We start from the raw sequence: 17,152 nt of genomic DNA on the forward strand, positions 1-17,152 counted from the left end.
CCCAGAGATCGAATTTCCCACACAAGGCAAATATTTGAGATTCCAGAGTTTCTGGGGGCAACAGACCACTCCTGAAACCCTCTGCTGGATGAATGTTGATGGTCTGCTCACCACAAAGCTCATGCTACTCCATGGACCCCCGGAAAGTAGCCAACTGTGGCAAAGATAATTCAACTCTATTAACCCTCACTTTTAGTTTTCCAATAGAGTGCCCTGTCTGCCTCAATGAGACAAAATATATAACCAGCTGTTTTAAATTTATAACTAGAAGGTTGAGTTTCTGAAAGCTGAACCAGTAGCAGCCAAATTGCTACTCTATGATATAACTTTTTCTCTGGGTAGCAGTAAGGAAAGGAAGATGAAAAAAATGCATTAACCAAAATAGAAAAAAAAACAAAACAAAACAGTTTACCCTGTTTAATGTTAATTTTGATGATTTATGTCATCATCACTGGAATTTAGGTCTCATAAAAATGAAACAATTTATACTTAAATACAACCTGAGAAAAGTAATGCATGAAATTAAGGCTTTCAAAGATAAATTAACCTCTGTCATGTGTAACATTAATTTACAGAAAAATAATTTTGTGATTTTGACATTTGCTGCTATGCCTAACTTTCTAGTTTCCACAGCTAATTTGACAGAGGCCATTTATTTCCTTGATTTATTTGTTTGATAAATATGTTCCCAATTCAGGTAGTTCTGATGGGGGAGGAGTAACACCTGGAGTTGGGATTTCATGGGTCACTCGTGTGTGTCCCTCAAGAGAGGGTTGAGCATGAATGGGGAATGTGCCACATACCTCATCCAATGGTGCTATAAAGATCAAAACTGCAACCAAAACTAAAAATATTATCACATTTTTAATTACCATATAAATGAATGTGAAACAATTTATAGTAGGATTTATGTAATTAAAAGTACCTACATATAAATTGAATCTTTCTTTCACTTCAACTGTTATTAACTGATGCGTAATCTAAGCAGAATAAATTACTTAACATCTTTGGGTCTCAGTTTCCTCCTCTAAACTCCAAGTATCTCCATCATAGGATTGTTTCAAGCATTAAGTGGCAATACTCACATAAAGCCCTAAGAACAGTGCCCCAAATCACTAAAACTAATATCAACCAGTTAATGGTAGCTCTATTTTTCATTATTCTGCTGCAAGAGCCTTTATCTTCTTATGCTTTGAATACAGCACAACGTCAAACCTTTCCTTAAAGCTTCCTGGTGGGATGCTTGCCATATTTCTGTGATTAGCATTATAAGTGAGTCTCACTGCTCAAGGCCTGAAATCCAAAACTTGGAGGATTTCAGAGAGAACAAGTGGATGGCTGAAGCACTGTTAAGTTATTTCTTGCTAGATCTTCTTTGGCCCCATCCACAGAGAAACTTATTTCAGTTATATGGAATTTGGGGGAATCCATATTATAATAATATAAGCGTATATATAGATTGTCATCCAAAAAGGGAGGAAAAAAGGTAACAAACCTCTTGGCAAAGTTAGGGAGACTGGCACTGCAGAGTGGGCAGGAGCCAGGCAAGAGGGCTCCAGAAATCAATCGCTTCTCAGGACGAGAGCCTTGGCAGCCCTCTTCAAACTCTGGAGGACTCGGGACCACGAGCATGGAGTCCATAAGCATCTCAGATTGTTTCAACTTTGGTACCTGTTTTATAGAGGCGTGATTTCAGGATGACCTGTTAATTTTGATGTAGGTAGGGCTTCTCATGCAGTCAGGTTTTGATCTATATGTGCCTTTCCTTTGGCAAGTCCATTTAGCAGTGACTTCACAAATGTCGTTGAGAACTTAAGTGCCTTATGACATCTGCCCCCGACCTTCTATCAGTCAAGATCATTCCAATGTCAAGACATAAAATATCTCGATTAGACAGGATTATTACACTATGTCTATAAATGACACAAAGCCATGTCTCAACTCAGAAATAATCACTGTCAGTAGTTTATCAATAGCCTTACATTCCTTTCACCTATGCATTTCTATAAATGTAACAATACTTAATTTTGACTTTTTTCCAAAATCTGGGTCAAAGAATACAGCTTTTTACACCTATGGTCTATACATTTTTATTTCTATTATCAAATTTTCCTTTACTTCTCTTTATTTTATTTGCATTTTTAAGACAATCACTTACAAAAATACTTTATATCCTTCTCTTGATGATTCTTAACAAAAACATCTGTTGAAAAGCCAAAACAGACAATTATAACAGATATACTGCAGGGGAGGAGGCGGGAGAGGGATCAGAGGGAGGGAGGGAGGAGCACAGGGGACTGAGGTGATGGTGCACAGGTGCATTGGTGAGGGAAACTCTATGGGGACTACACCTGAGGGGGTGGGGGGGAAGCAAATATTGTTTAAAAATGAACAGTGATGTAAAAAAAATTTTAATTAATTAAAAATAAAAAAATAAAATCCTCCCCTCCATCTGTTGTGCTTATTTGACAACTGGCTGAAATTTTTGCCATGAGTGGGAAAACAAGCATAGCACAACTTCTGGGAATGTGGTCCCTGTGCATGTGTCATGGCCAGCACTCAGTCATCCACTGGCAATACAAGTGGTTGTATTTCTCAACCAATAATGTCCTAAATATAACTGAGTGAAAGCAAGAGAGTATCTCTTTCCATCACTTTCCTGCCCTTGATTCTTCATCCAGTGAGAAATTTTGTACTTTTTCCTTAAGCACACATCTGTCCAGCAACTCACATTTCTCGGCAGCTAGCACAGACCCAAGTCCTGGAAACACTAAGATGATCAAAGCAGTATCTCTTAAAGAATTGTGTGCTATAATTTCAAACATTTCAGAAATTCACCTTTGCTCTTGAGAATATAAATTTTTTACCTTGGAGTTTCCTTTCTGTTTCCTACATCAAAGTCATGAAATAATTGTTATGCTGTTCAAAACTTCTAAACTTTAATTTGGGAGTGATAAGTAGTAGAGTTTAGTCTAAGATAAAAATATATTTTAGAAATCATATGGAATTAAAGTTTGATAAGTGATCCATGCTGACTTGTGATATGCTATTCCACTTTTTTCAGGCAAAAGCAAAAGTATTTTAAAGTAATAAGCCCAGAGTTATAATTTATGGTCGACTCTAAAAAAAAATGCCTCATTTGACTTGCTTTGGAAAAGCTCTCATCAGACAAATTACCAGTTTCACTTCCTCCTGCCTTTTTTCTGTTCAATTTAGGATATTTATACAGTTAAATGACAGTCTTATTTATTCACTCTTTGTCAGTATTTTGAATTCCATGTATGAGAAATACATCAAAGGAGAATTCCATGGGAGATGGAAGGAATGACTTTGTGGTTCCTGTCTAGCCAATATCAAGAAGGAGGAAATGTCTAGCAGACCCTATTGCTGTCTCTTCTGTGTTCTTGTTCTTTTGAGATCAAGTTCTGGAAACAACCCTGCTCTGGGTGACCAAAGACACATTTCTTTATGGACCTCTATAACCCTTTATTGAAATCAGAATTTCAGAGCCAAAAAGCATATTCTAGTATAGCAGTTTCTGAAGCATTTAATCTTAGAATTTCCATATGATCTGGCAAATCCATTACTCAAAAGAATTAAAATCTGGTCTAAAAGAGATATTCGTCCCCCATGTTTACAGCAGCATTATTCACAATAGCCAAAAGTTGGAGACGACCCAAATTCCTATCAACAGATGAATGGATAATGAAAATGTGGTCTGTCTAAACAGTGGAAAATTGTTCAGCCTTGAAGAATAAAATTCTGATAATCCCAAAACATAAATGAATCTTGAAGACATTGTGAAATCAGTCAAACACAAATAGATAAATGTTGTATGAGTCCATATTATATGAGAAATCTAAAATAGTCAAATCTATAGAGACAGAAATTAGAATGGTTGCCAGGGGCTGGGAAACAGAGAAATGGAGAGTTATAATTTAGTGACTACAGCAATTCAATTACGAAGATGGGTAAGTTTTGGTGGAAAGACAGTGGCGATGGTTGTACAACAGTATGAATGTACTTAATGCCACTAAACTATACATCTAAACATGATTTAAATGATAAATCTCATTTGATACATATTTTTCTACAATTAACTACTCCTTACCTTCATGGAGTTTCAACCTAAGAAAGATAACAAAAATATAAACAGAAAAATATAAAACAGAAAAGCACATTCTTCATCAACTTTTGGTCCACCCCTGTTTCATAGGTAAGAAGTAAGAGACAGAGATAAAAGGTAACAAGACCTTGCTCATAAGATCTTGGTTGTCTGACTCCTGGATTAATGATCTTTCCATTGAAACAGACCTCTTGAGGCACTTCTAGTATCTCTATTTTATCTGTGTCTTTCCATAATATATTGGAAAGAGATGGGCTCTAGAACCTGGGTTCAAATTCTAGCTCAATTACTTGCAGAAAGTTTCATCTTAAGATTCCTTTATGAAATGAAGATAATTAATACCTACTAGACAAGGGTTAAATGTAATTTGTTATAGTCACACTTAGGTACAAAGTAAAGATCATCTCCTATCCTGCTAAGTCTCACAAAATGCCTTCTTTAAATGTGTTGCTTGTGTGTAAGTTATTTTCAATACACAAATGCTTTCAACTTAGCAATTTCAGCAAAGATAGTCTCTTCAGTTTTTAATAAATCATTCTAGAAATATAGTTTGGATATGGAGAAAACTGACTCGATTGTAAAATCTGGGAAACAAGCCAGCTACATTTATTTGACTCTTATTTAGCTGGAAGAGAAATTTCAGTGTAAGTTTGGTAAAGAATTCAAAACAAGAGTTAACTTATTCTTTTTTCCAAAAAGTAAAGTCAACTCTTTGATATTTCTACTAGCTATTAAAAAAAAATCAAGGTCACATTATATTTTCATTCTTAAAAGGTACTTACCCCAAATAAAAAATATATAATGAAGGGCCTCCCCGGTGGTGCAGCGGTTGAGCACTGGGTTGAGAAGCTGCCTGCAGCCTCTGCAGCGCCGGTTTGATCCCCAGCTGCTCCCCGGCCACCGGAGGAGGGTCCCGCATGGCGCGCAGACCTCTCCTGCCACCCGCTGCTCCCCTCAGCAGTGTACTTGGGTCCTTTTGCCTGCTCTGCTGCCCGCTCTGGCTCTGGTGAATTCTCTCACCCTCCCGCGCTCTGACTGTACCCTGTGCTTGTATAAACAAATAAATAAATCTTTAAAATAAAAGATATTTAAAAAAATAATAATAGGGGCAAAAAAAAAAGTATATAATGGCATAGATCATATAGAAATGACCACCCTGGGAGATTAATTATGAGTCTAATCTCCCAAGTAGAGTGTTGTGTTTCTCAGGTCTAATACAGATATTTTAAAAAACTAGAGACCACCTATCACAGGGTATATCAGGACTTTAAGCACAACAGTTCTCTCCATCGCTGATTCCACAGCTTTCTCCACCTCTAAGCCTAATTGCTGTGATGATTCCCTCTGAGTTCAAAACATTTTCCTACTTCCTTCTACTACATTCGAGGATGAAAAAGACCAGCTATTCCCATTCATGAAGGCCTATAAAGATCTTCTCTTTTTAGATTTGCCACAGCTCTTTAGGTTTGTGAAAAGATTAATTCTATCTGTAGGTTAGAGAATTATGTTAACTATATGGTAATTGCATAGAAATAGATGACTTTGGTTATGTTTCTAAGACTCAACAACTTCTATAGTTTCTTGTTAAAGAGTTGGTAATTTATGTTGTATTGCAACCCTGTCCCTGGAGAAGTTATAGACAGCTCACCTGGGAGGCAGGTTTTAGTCTCAGACAACATGACTTTGACGGAGGTAGTATAATTTTGTGAACAAAACTTGGGACTCACATTTTAATGAGCTTGAGTCAAGGCCTGGTTTTACATCTTACTTCATGAAATAAATCACTTAATTCTCTTATGCTTTAACCTCAAATCAAAATAAAGATGATAGAAATGTATGAACATCAAGTAATAATTATATAAAACATCAAATAAAATGATTGATACAAAAGTAAACTCTGATATTAGCAACCACATACATCAACTTATTCTAATATTTTAAACAATTCACACACATACACACTCAAATCTGAATACTGTTTGATTATGTGTCACTTGATTTTAAACTTCTACTAAACCTTTTAAATGTAATAAAATTATAACTCCTTCTGAAACCTCATGATGACACTTAGCACTATTTCTAATATTTAAATGTTTTCTAAAATGTTAATTTGTATACTTTCTAGATTTCTAATGCTTTTCTAGCATTTTACAACCATGAAAAATGACTTCTTTACCAAGTTCATAGTATAACAAGATTTCTGGCATCTGGGATACAGCTAAAATGCAAGTGGTTAAACTAAAGAAGAATGTTTACATTAACAAATAGTTCTCTTTTTCATACTAAATCAACAATGTGGACTGTATAATTAAAAGTGAGATAAAATTTCAACATGGAAATTAGTATTATATTGTCACTTATAATTTCTCATTATTTTGATGAGATTATTGGTCTTGTTTTAATCTTTGTTTTTCCAGAAAGAACCAGAAAGAAAGTAAAAATATTATTCTTGTTAGGTTTTGAGGGAAGCTTCTCTATTCCAGAAACTATGTTAAGTGCTATACATACAAAGATATATGAGGGGGAAGAGAGGAGAGAGGCAGGGTACAAGTGCTGGCAGGGGCAGGATATAAGGAAGAGAGGATTTTACTCTCTGCCTTCTAGAGTGAGCAGAGATAAAATGACTAACAGAGGGAGAGCCAGGCTTCTCATTGTTGACATGGGAGGTTTCAGATAAACAAGGGGAGGCATGGTGATGGATTAGAAATGAAGTCATTGGTGTGAACTCCTGTTCAGTTTAATGTAGATGCAGATGATTACATATAGAAATACTTATAGATAAGTGTGCATATGGGTTTGTGTACCCACATAATTTCTTAGTCTGTAAGCCGAGAGGAACAATAGCAATGACACCCAAGAGCAGCAAGCATGTGCAGCACCCAGATTTTGGTTTCTAATTACCATTTTCCAATAAAAGAAAGCCAGACTCCTTAGAGAAACACCCTATTGTAAGATAGGACCAGGAGACCTACAAGATGAGTCGGGCCAAATTTTACCATCAGAAAGTAAGGAAATGCTCACACACATGCACATAAACACACACTCACACACACTGATGGGGGCATATTGAATGAATGCAGAAGCCAACTCAAAGATCTACAATGACCAAAGTTGGAACAATTAGAACAACAAAATAGATAAAGTAATGGTGAATTATAAAAGTAAATATCCAGGTATATATACAGACATAATAATGATTGACTAAGTAATTGGAATGAAATAACTGGGAAAGGAAAAGACATCTCTTTGGCAGAATGCCACATCATTTATGTAACTATTTTACCCTTGAGAAGGTACAGAAATAACCCCACCCTCCTCAAGTGTGGGCTACGCAAAGTGGCTTCCTTTCAAAGAGAATGGTATAGAAGGAGGAAAAAAGAGTAGCTTTGCAATGGAGAGACCCAGTACACACTGCCTCAGCCAGTAGAACAAGGTCGTTTTGATATGATGAAAAGGACACTGTTCCCTCTGGAGTCTTCTGCCCCCAAAACTTGACGTTTCAGTGTTTTCATGAGGAAAATAGACAAGTCCCAACTGAGGGATATTCTTCAAAGTACTTAACCAAAGTACTCTTCAGAGCTGTAAAAGTTATCCCAAGCAAGGAAAGTCTGGGAAATCATTACTGTGTATGGCACCCAGGCATGCAGTCGATATAAGGCGTGTAGTATCCTGAATGGGATCCTGGGACAGAAAAAGGACACTGAGTAAAAATGAAGGACATCAGAACAAACCATGGGCTTCATAATAGTGAATTGATTTTGCTTCTTTATTCATAACAAATGTGCACTAACTTATTAAGTTATATTATTAACTTAATATGTTAATAATAGCAGAAACTAGTTGTGTGATATATGGGAACTCCCTTTACTATATTTGGGAGTTTTCTATAAATATAAAAGTCTTCTAAAGTAAAAGTTTATTTGAAATTGTTGACAATATTCTGATCAGGTACAGTAAATACAGTGCAGGAAAAAAGACATGTGAACTGCAGGAGAAAGCTGTCAGAGGGAAAAAGAATTCCAAAATTATTCTTAAAGATTTTGATTCCAAAAGAAGACCACATGGTCTGGTATTTTGTGTCACACCCTGAAATCCATACTTCTGTATAATGTTTATGTTTGGGGTGTTTCAACTTACAATATATTATATTATAGAATTATTTGTGTTCATGTTACAGCAGTCTTTATAAAAACCAAAGCAAATCCTTTGATTTCTAGAAAAATAAGCCACCACCTAACAAAAGTAAAGAAAAAACAATCAGACCTGATGGGATATGGAAGGCATTCTAAATTTAGCAAAGCGTGACCTCCGCTCTTCAGCATTTATTCTAGAAAAATAAATAACCTTTGGGCATCCGTTATGTAAGTAAAAAGTGGCATAGTGACTTTGATACACTAAACTTTCTGCCTTCAACATTACCTGCATTGTTCCTGCCTGTGGGATTTTTTTTTTTTTTTTTTTTTTTTTTTTTCAGATTGTTCCCCACACTGAAATGCTTGTCTCCTGCAGTCATAATATGTGTCCCTCTGTTATCTTGTGAATTTAAAACTTACAACTGTTGTTGGTAGCTGTTTCTCCCATTTGGTTGCCAGCTTCTTAAGCACACATTACAGCCATCATCTTCTCTGCACAGTGTCTGCCATTCTTCACTCAGCCACATTTATTATGTGTCTACCCTTCGCACTATAGAATATACAGGAGGGAGCGAATTACAGAGAAAAATTAACAACTAAATGTTAGTGTTGTGGGGAAAACTTTCCAAGCCAAGAATGCTTTTATGAAATAGAGGGAGGGAGGGAGGAAAAATACTGATAGAGATCAGGCTTACATTGTGCATTACAGAAAAGTGGTATCACAGTACTTATTTATTTGTATAGTCAGTGTACATACTTCTAAGTTAAAGATCCCTTTTTTCTACAACTTGGCCCAGTTTATGGGATCTGGGGGCCCTGTGGTTTGTGGATAGAAAGCTGGTAAGCTCTGAGTGAATAATCATTCACCCAGTGAATGAATAATCAATATTCAATATTGATTCAATGTTCACTGAATATTCTATATTCAATATTCAACCAATAATCAATGTTTATTTTCAAAAGAAAACATGAGCAAGCTATAAGTATTTAGAGGAAGGGAAAAAAAGACCAAAAATGTGTTTTTCATGCAGAAACCTGAAGTTGAAAACTATCCAGTTTCTGCACTCTTTTTTTAAAAAGATTTATTTATTTACGAATACAGAACTGGGGTACAGGCCAGTGTACCCCAGCTTGGAGGATGAGAGGAGTCACGAGAGACACAGCGGGGAACAGAACAGGCAGAACTACTGAAATACACTGTTGAGGGGAGCAGCAGATGAGACAGGAGAGGTCTGCCGAGCCATGTGGGTATCTTCCTGACTGGGGATCAAACTTGTGCTGCGGTGGCTGGTAATAGCTTCATAGTGCTGCGTCTTAACCCCTTGTGCCACCAGAGAGGCCCTCAAGTTACTGCTTTGTTTCTTGAAAAAAGAATTTATTTCCTTTTGAAATTTTCTGTTAAACCAAAGCATTGTCATTTCCATGTACAGGTTACACCCCCATTTATTTCAAATATTGCTTTTGTCTATGGCTCTTATGGAATATTTGCTACCCTATTTCTCTACTGTAGATTGGTTTAAATTCAATTTTCCAGGTCATCAGTGCCAAAAAGTATTCTTAATTACTGCTATTGAACAATTTCTGGTTGGGCAATTTTAAACCACTTTCTGTGCCCCACTCTATTCTCTGAAGTTTTTGTCGATGCAGAACTCTGGTCTTTTCCATAGATGCTTCAAGCACTCTTGACATCCTGTGATTCATTTACCCACAGAATGCAGAAAACACTTCTGATTTTATGCAAGATATTGAATTTTCAACCGCAAACTGTTTTAATTCTCAAAAACTAACTAGCTTCACAAACACTCTTTCATCCCAACAGAGCAGAGTCACAGAAAATAATTATATATTTCTAAATTTCCCTGTGGATATATTGTTTTGTTTCCAAAGACTTCTCTAATCTGTCCTTGTTCACTCTCCCTGACTATTCCAAATCTTCCTGGAAAGCCTGTATTCCTGCATACCTGAGCCTGTAGATCCCAGGGTCCTCTCTTAGGTGAGGTCTGACCCTGCCACCACATTCGAGTCCCCATCAACTACATTTAAAATGTCAAATTATTCCTGAAATAACTACCTCATGAAATATCAGTGTTACTGCATAGATTTAAAAATCCCCTGTATTGTAGAGCCTAAATCACCCCAACGTGGCATCAGCAGAGGTCAAGTCCTCACTCTACCACAGAATGGGCAGACTTGAGTAATTTTTTCCAGATCCCTGAGCATCATTCATCTGTCCAGACACTCTCTACAGTGCATCTATTGTGTGCCACGTGCCAAGGTCTTAGTGGTGAGGAATGCAGTCACAGTGGCTCAATCAGCTGACCTCCTATAAGCTGTTTCTTCATCTTTTAAAACAGAAATAGTAGCACCCATCCAGTAAGGTATTTAAACTACATGGCTGCCACATATGGCTCCCCACCATCTCTACTCTATGTCACACCACCACCTTGCCCCTGCTCTCTAGTTCCTAAGGAACAATCTTATCCACATTCCTGCTGAGCCTTTTCAAATGAAATAACCCTTTCTAAGCATACCAGGCCAGTGCACAGGAAGCCACACCTCTGGTCATAGTTGTTCTGGAGACCTTTTCCATGGCCTCTGCACAACTAAGAGACCAATGCCTAGTGCATGACACTCTGCCCATCACCCAGGAAATGCTTGGGTTTCCTCCATCTGCTTGACTTCTCCCAGGTTATCATTTCAGGTGCCCAGTTGGATGGAAATGACAAGGCATCTCCCTTTTTATTGGGAAGAAATTTCTTCAATCCATATGAGTCACTTGAAGGTCCCCCATGTACTGTTAATTAAAATGAATTAGATAGACTACAACTTGTTTAAAGTATCTACATTTAAATCTATATTCCATGAGATTAATCCATGCCAAACTGTATTTAGAGTAATTGATAGACTGAAAAATGAACAATGTGTATTTCTGAAAGTGTTTGTGTGTTGAAATATAAAGTGTAACTTTAGGAAGATCTAATGTATACTGCAATGTGCATTGGTTTCTAGATTCTGTTAGAAGTTGTGTAGCAAAGTTGTTCTTCACCTGCTCCCTGAAGGGTCATTACTGCCTCTACAGCAAATCCAGTTTCATTCTCATCAGCCAAGAACCTCAGTCTTGGATCCATATCATGTTTCTATTTCAGCAGGTGTGTATAATTCATGTTCATCATGGTCCATTAATGAATTATCAATTCATTTTTACTGAATTGTCAATTCTTTGACTAGTATTAATATATAGATAACAGTAATACATACACATTTCATTAATACTGTTAAATTTAATTTTCTATGTTTTAGGATAGTTTCCCAATGAAAATCCCTTAGTAATCAGAAGATCAAAACTATTAAAATCTTGAATATTGCTAGCTTTAAAAAAGAATGAAAGGGAAAATACCTTTTGTTCAACAACAATAAAAAAATACAGCTTATTTGGGAGAATAATTTTCTTCATGTAGAATCAGCCTTTATTTTTCCAAGATATTCCAATGTCCAATTAATTTTAGTGTCAACATATCCTTTTTCACATTAAAATACTGGAATACAACCTTTCCAACAGAATAATTATACATAGGTAAAAATTATTTAAAGAGGAGCTTTCAATTCAACAATAAAGAATTTAGTGCAAAGATGTTAATGCTTATCTTGAAAGTATTAAACTTTTACATAAAATTTGAATACGGATTATAAGATGTTATAAAAGGAATCTTAACCATCACTCATACAGATGTTAGGTCAAGTGATAATATAGTTTATTTACTTCTATTGATAAAGTATTTCTATAATATCCCCTATAATGTCATCAATAAGATAGTTATATTTCTTTATAATATAAAGGTAGACATAAGAAAAAATGAACTTTAATATTAAATATATCATAATCATAAAGTTGAAATATAGTACTTAAAAATGGAGACAGCTTACAAGTGCCTGAGGAAAGCCATCTTTTCCTATATTGTCCTGTAAACAAACAACAACAAAAAAATTAATTTCCTTTTCCTATTTTTCAAGTAGTTTTCATCAGTGGTTTTGTATTTGGTTTCATATGTGGTTGGTTTATTCTTAAATAGTTGTTGGTTTTCTGAAAACAAACCAAGAAAATTTGATTTGAATTTTTCCCCTTGTCTTATTTTATTGACAATGATTTACTTTCTCTTTAAGTAAAGTCACCAAAAAATATTTCTTTATGCTGTTTACTAAATATTTCCTTTTCTTTTTCACACACTTGATATTGTGTAGTGTGGGTGAATTCTGACTTGATAATGTCAAACCCAATACTAGCCTTAAATGTTGTGTCAGACTCTTTCTCGTTAATTTAACATATTCATGCCATTCTTTAATTTATATTTCTGTCTATGCTTCTTCTTTGGATTGATGGTTAATTAAATCAGGTCCTGCACTGCTTTAAATGGAAAAAAAAAGTGTTGTGTTTGTTTTTGATAATAATTAATAATCCACATTGTGGGTGGCATAATTGATCTATTTGCTACTAGCTCTTAACCTATTTTAATCTATGGAGCATTTGCTTGAGGTATAAAACCCTTACCTCCCCCCCCTTAGTATACAGTGTAGTTCATCTTTATCATAATCATGAGATTTTTCTGGAAAAAAATAAATTTGCATTCAATAATTAAGCTTTATACACATAGACCACCTAGACTGTCTCATTAAAAATATTTGGGTAGCCACTGACATAGAAAAAAGGATCTTCTAAACCAATGGCATTGTTTTATTGTACATCATACATAAAGGATAATATGTATGGTGTTATATGAATATAAATCAAATTTTATACCTTTTTTGCTGTTCTATATATTTTTATAAAATTGTTTCCTTAAATTTAAAAGCTTCTCACATTTATAGTCTGATATCACAACATGGAAATAATAATAAATACATAATTGATTAGTAAAAATACATAATTATATTGTTCTTTAACATTTTTATTTACATTGACTTGAGTGAAATATAAAAACATGGTTTCTTTTCATTAACACTCTTATAGTTTAGAACTTAAGAATATCTTAAAGCTCTAAGAATATTCATAATGCATTTAAGATTAGAAATGGCTTTGTTTCCCCCACTATGATTCATACTGTTCATATTTGATTAATTGCATAATGAACTCTTGAGTTATTTAACTTCTATTCTTCATGATCTATTCCGTATAAATATAAATGATATTTATATTCCAGCTTTAATTTCATACCTTGATTATTAAATCTTTGAAAAAATAAATATGAATTTTTATATCAATCATTTTCCAATGAAGTAACATGGTTGGGAAATTATGGAGGTAAGCACTGTGTTAAAGCTTGGTGTATTTATAGTATCAATATCGACTGCCCTGAAAATCCTATGCAATAATTTAAATTTTCTGTTAAAAAATGGAAAGTCTGAATTGTGCTATGTTTGATTTTCAAGGGAATTTATGTGTGGTTTTATTTAGATATGAATAACATCAAGGTTCTAAATAGTGTCTGTTGTCAAAAAGTATCATTGAAACTAGAGACAATGCTGTTTTCTTTAATACCTTTTAGAGTCTGTTTCCTGAGCCCCTGTCCATACAGAGCCACTCTGTGCAGTTTCTCCGATCTCTGTGGGAGAAGACGCAGGCAGAGGGTGCTCACAGCTTTGAAGCAGCCATGATGGAGTCTACATTTCCACGACAGAAGGTAAATGCTTTTTTCCTTAGAAATGTTCAAGGTTCAAGATTATTTTAAAAGTCTGCCTTTTTTTCAGTTCAATTTCCCCCCTATTTCTCTGACCCTCTTTTATCATAATCAAAAAGCCTGTATTGAGTAATGATTTTCAAGTGGTGCTAGAGTCAATTTATGGCAGGGCACTACCAGTAGGCCAGCTTATGACTTTGTTAAATGAAACATTTGTTCAGTGGAGCACAAGGTGTTGGAAAGTGAGCTGGTTCAACAATGGACCACAGGGAAATTGAAATAGAGAAGCCTAGTACTCTTGTGTCCTGAGGGAGCACCTGGAAACCCCGAGGGGCCACACGTGGAGGTCACAGAAGGGTGTAAGCAGAGAGGTGGGGCATGGGACAATGGATCTTTATTTAGGTCTCCAGATTCTTGAGGTTCTCAGGCTAAGGCCAGATAGTCAATTCAAACCAAAAAGAAAGGAAATTTAGTGAGTTCCACATGGGTCTTATCTGAGGGACACATGAGAAGAAGGCCCTAGGAGACATGGAAGACTGTTGATCACAAGGGCTGTTGGGGAGTCATATCAGGAGTTTACATTTGCATGTGACTCTGAGCTGCTATTAGGTGTGTGCAAACATGACCATCAATGTCAGTTTCAGGTCTTATAGACCCTTACTTAGTAAGCTGGGATTGTGACCTGAAGGTCTGATTAGAAGTTATAAGAAGGAGAGGTGTTAAAGTGATAGAATCAACAGACTTGTTGCCTGATAAGGAAAATGGACAAATCAAACATGGTCCAGGTGCATTATATGACTGAGTGAGTGATAGCTTCATTCTGTAAAAGAGGAACCACATAGGGGTGCAGGTGCCCTTTTGAATTAATGATTCTGTGTCCTTTGGGTAAATACCTAGGAGTGGAATTGCTGGATCATATGGAAGCTCCATCTTTAGCAGGTTGAGGAATCTGAATTGTATGGGGAATATAACCAAGATGAAAATGCATACATTGTGCAAAAATGAAAAATGATGTAAAAAATATAGAAAATAAAATAAAGATCAAAAACAGATAAATGAAAAATATAAAATAAAAAAAGAGGAACCACAAGAGAAACTGATGTGGCAGAAAAGGATAAAGCATTCTGGTTTATGTATATTGAATCTGAATTGTTTGAGTGGATACCCCAGTGGTGATGGTGATTAAATGCCAGTTTGGACCTCAAAGAAGAGCACAACTAGAGATATGATTGGGAGACTTAGTTAGCACTTGATGTGATGGAAGTAGAATGAATCATTCAGGGAGAATAAATACAATGAGAATAGAGAATTGTTATGGAGCTCTCCTTAGTAAATACTACCAGCATCTCTAAGCCCTTCCCATACTCAAAGATTCAGGTTATTCTTATTTTAGCCTCAAGAAACCCAGTAATTAGCATTAGATCCTTACTGAGCAAACCAGAGGTTCTGGGGGTAAATAGTCATGGTCCCAAAAGCCCACCAATATTAAGAGAATTCACTGTACACACAAGCAGTACATTAACCAAAAACTGCTGTAATGTGATATTATCTCAAAGCTTGAATGCTAAATGGTTGTGAAAGGATGGGAAATGGTGTGACTAATCACAAGTTTATTTAGAATGTCTGTAAGACACTGAAGATGCGTCCAACTCTTGCAATATTATTTTTTGGCATTGGATTAAGAATTGAAAGTGCTGTGTTAAGAATAAAGGAAATACCACAATTGCATCCATATAAGTAGAATGGAATTCTTTGCATATTTCACTCAAATTTGAACTGTTGCATCATGTTTAAAGATGATTATCCCTCAATAACCACAAGGGGAGGGTGGTAGGGTAGGAGCATGGTGGAAGATTATTGGGGTATTGGTAATGGGCTTGATGTGAAAACATACATTTGTAGAGATATGAACCTATAACCCCTAAAACAAGTACAGTGATGTAAACCAACTTAAATATTTTCTTAGTTTAAAAAAAAAAAGTGATGTAAAGAAAAAAAAGACAATGTCTCAAATTCATATAAATTTTTCATTGTGAACTTCATTTTAACTAGAGGCAACTACTAAATTAAAACTTGGCAGGCTGCTTCAACTCCTAAGAGATTTTTTTAAAACTTGGCAAAGCATTTTTGTGTATGCTAACAAGTACATTTATTCATATTTCTTCTATTTTCTACCAATAAATAGTCCTCTAGGAAAAAATTAAATGAAGACTAAAATGTTTTCAAAGTCTTGAAGTTTTATAATTTGGTTTATTCCTAAGCAATAGAAAAAATTTGATATCTGGAATGTATATTATGAAGCAAAGTGATCCGCCTGGATTTTTCTCAATCAAATGGATTTTCTTCTACATTTTATGAAATGTTCTGCCCACCAAATTCAAAAGAGCTGTGAGAATGGCCCAAAGTCTGCTTTATTTTCACCATATGTTCTAGTGTACACATACACTGCTGATTTCAAACTGATGGGGTATGTATCTGCTGCTCTAATGGAATTAACATGGAGTCATGTGAATTAGGATCCAAGAAGAAGGAAGAAATTCCTGAGTTCTGAGGGTAATGCTTGAGTGTCTAAATATAATGTTCTGATGAGTTTGTTATTGCAATTGTTTTTTAATAGAATTTTAAAATTGAAAATCAACAGAAAGATATCTATTGAATTGCAAAGTCCTTGGGGGTAAGGATTGCATTATGTTTACCATTGTATTTCCATGGTCACACAGTACCTGGCATATGGCAAAGTCTCCATAAATAATGAGAAGCAATTGAATAAATAAATGAATCCTGTCATTTCCAGATGTTAAGGCTGGAAGCAAAGGAACTGTTGATAGTCACATAGCAAGTCAGTGGCAGAACTCTAGCAGAAGCACATACCAAGGTGACATCAGGACTGTCACCAGTATCCCTGGTTCTTCTCTATTCTAAGCATGTTCATGCAAAATTTAATGACCAAGGACATGAGCAAATATCTCTAAGGTGATTCAGTCTTAAAGAAGTATTTCGACTCAGTAGTCAAAGATGGTTAAAATTATCAAAAAATAACAATACTCTTTTTAATTCATTTTTTTAAAGACAGTAATCAGTGCTGGCTAAAGCAATGGAATTTAGACACTCACATTTCCAGTTAGTGTATAAATTATTTCAACATTTTTCATTTCAACAATTTTCCAATGCAGGCCAAGATGATTCTAAACTACTAGGAGTCTGTCCTAAAGAAATCATCT

The 17,152-nt window shown here is 35.4% G+C and overlaps 1 protein-coding gene across 4 annotated transcripts in view; it reads left to right on the forward strand.

Moving 5' to 3' along the window:
- Positions 1–17,152, forward strand: part of VEPH1 (ventricular zone expressed PH domain containing 1) — a 176,495-nt gene that overhangs the window by 120,078 nt on the left and 39,265 nt on the right. For all 4 annotated transcript variants that reach the window (XM_037526225.1, XM_037526224.1, XM_037526226.1 and 1 more), the window contains 2 exons: positions 11,269–11,408; positions 13,800–13,934. In XM_037526225.1, coding sequence (XP_037382122.1) covers positions 11,269–11,408; positions 13,800–13,934 — 275 coding nt within the window. The remainder of the gene's footprint in view (positions 1–11,268; positions 11,409–13,799; positions 13,935–17,152) is intronic.

The sequence above is a fragment of the Talpa occidentalis genome, unplaced genomic scaffold (assembly GCF_014898055.3).
Source record: "Talpa occidentalis isolate TD23 unplaced genomic scaffold, MPIMG_talOcc4v2.1 talOcc4.4, whole genome shotgun sequence".
Taxonomy (NCBI): domain Eukaryota; kingdom Metazoa; phylum Chordata; class Mammalia; order Eulipotyphla; family Talpidae; genus Talpa; species Talpa occidentalis.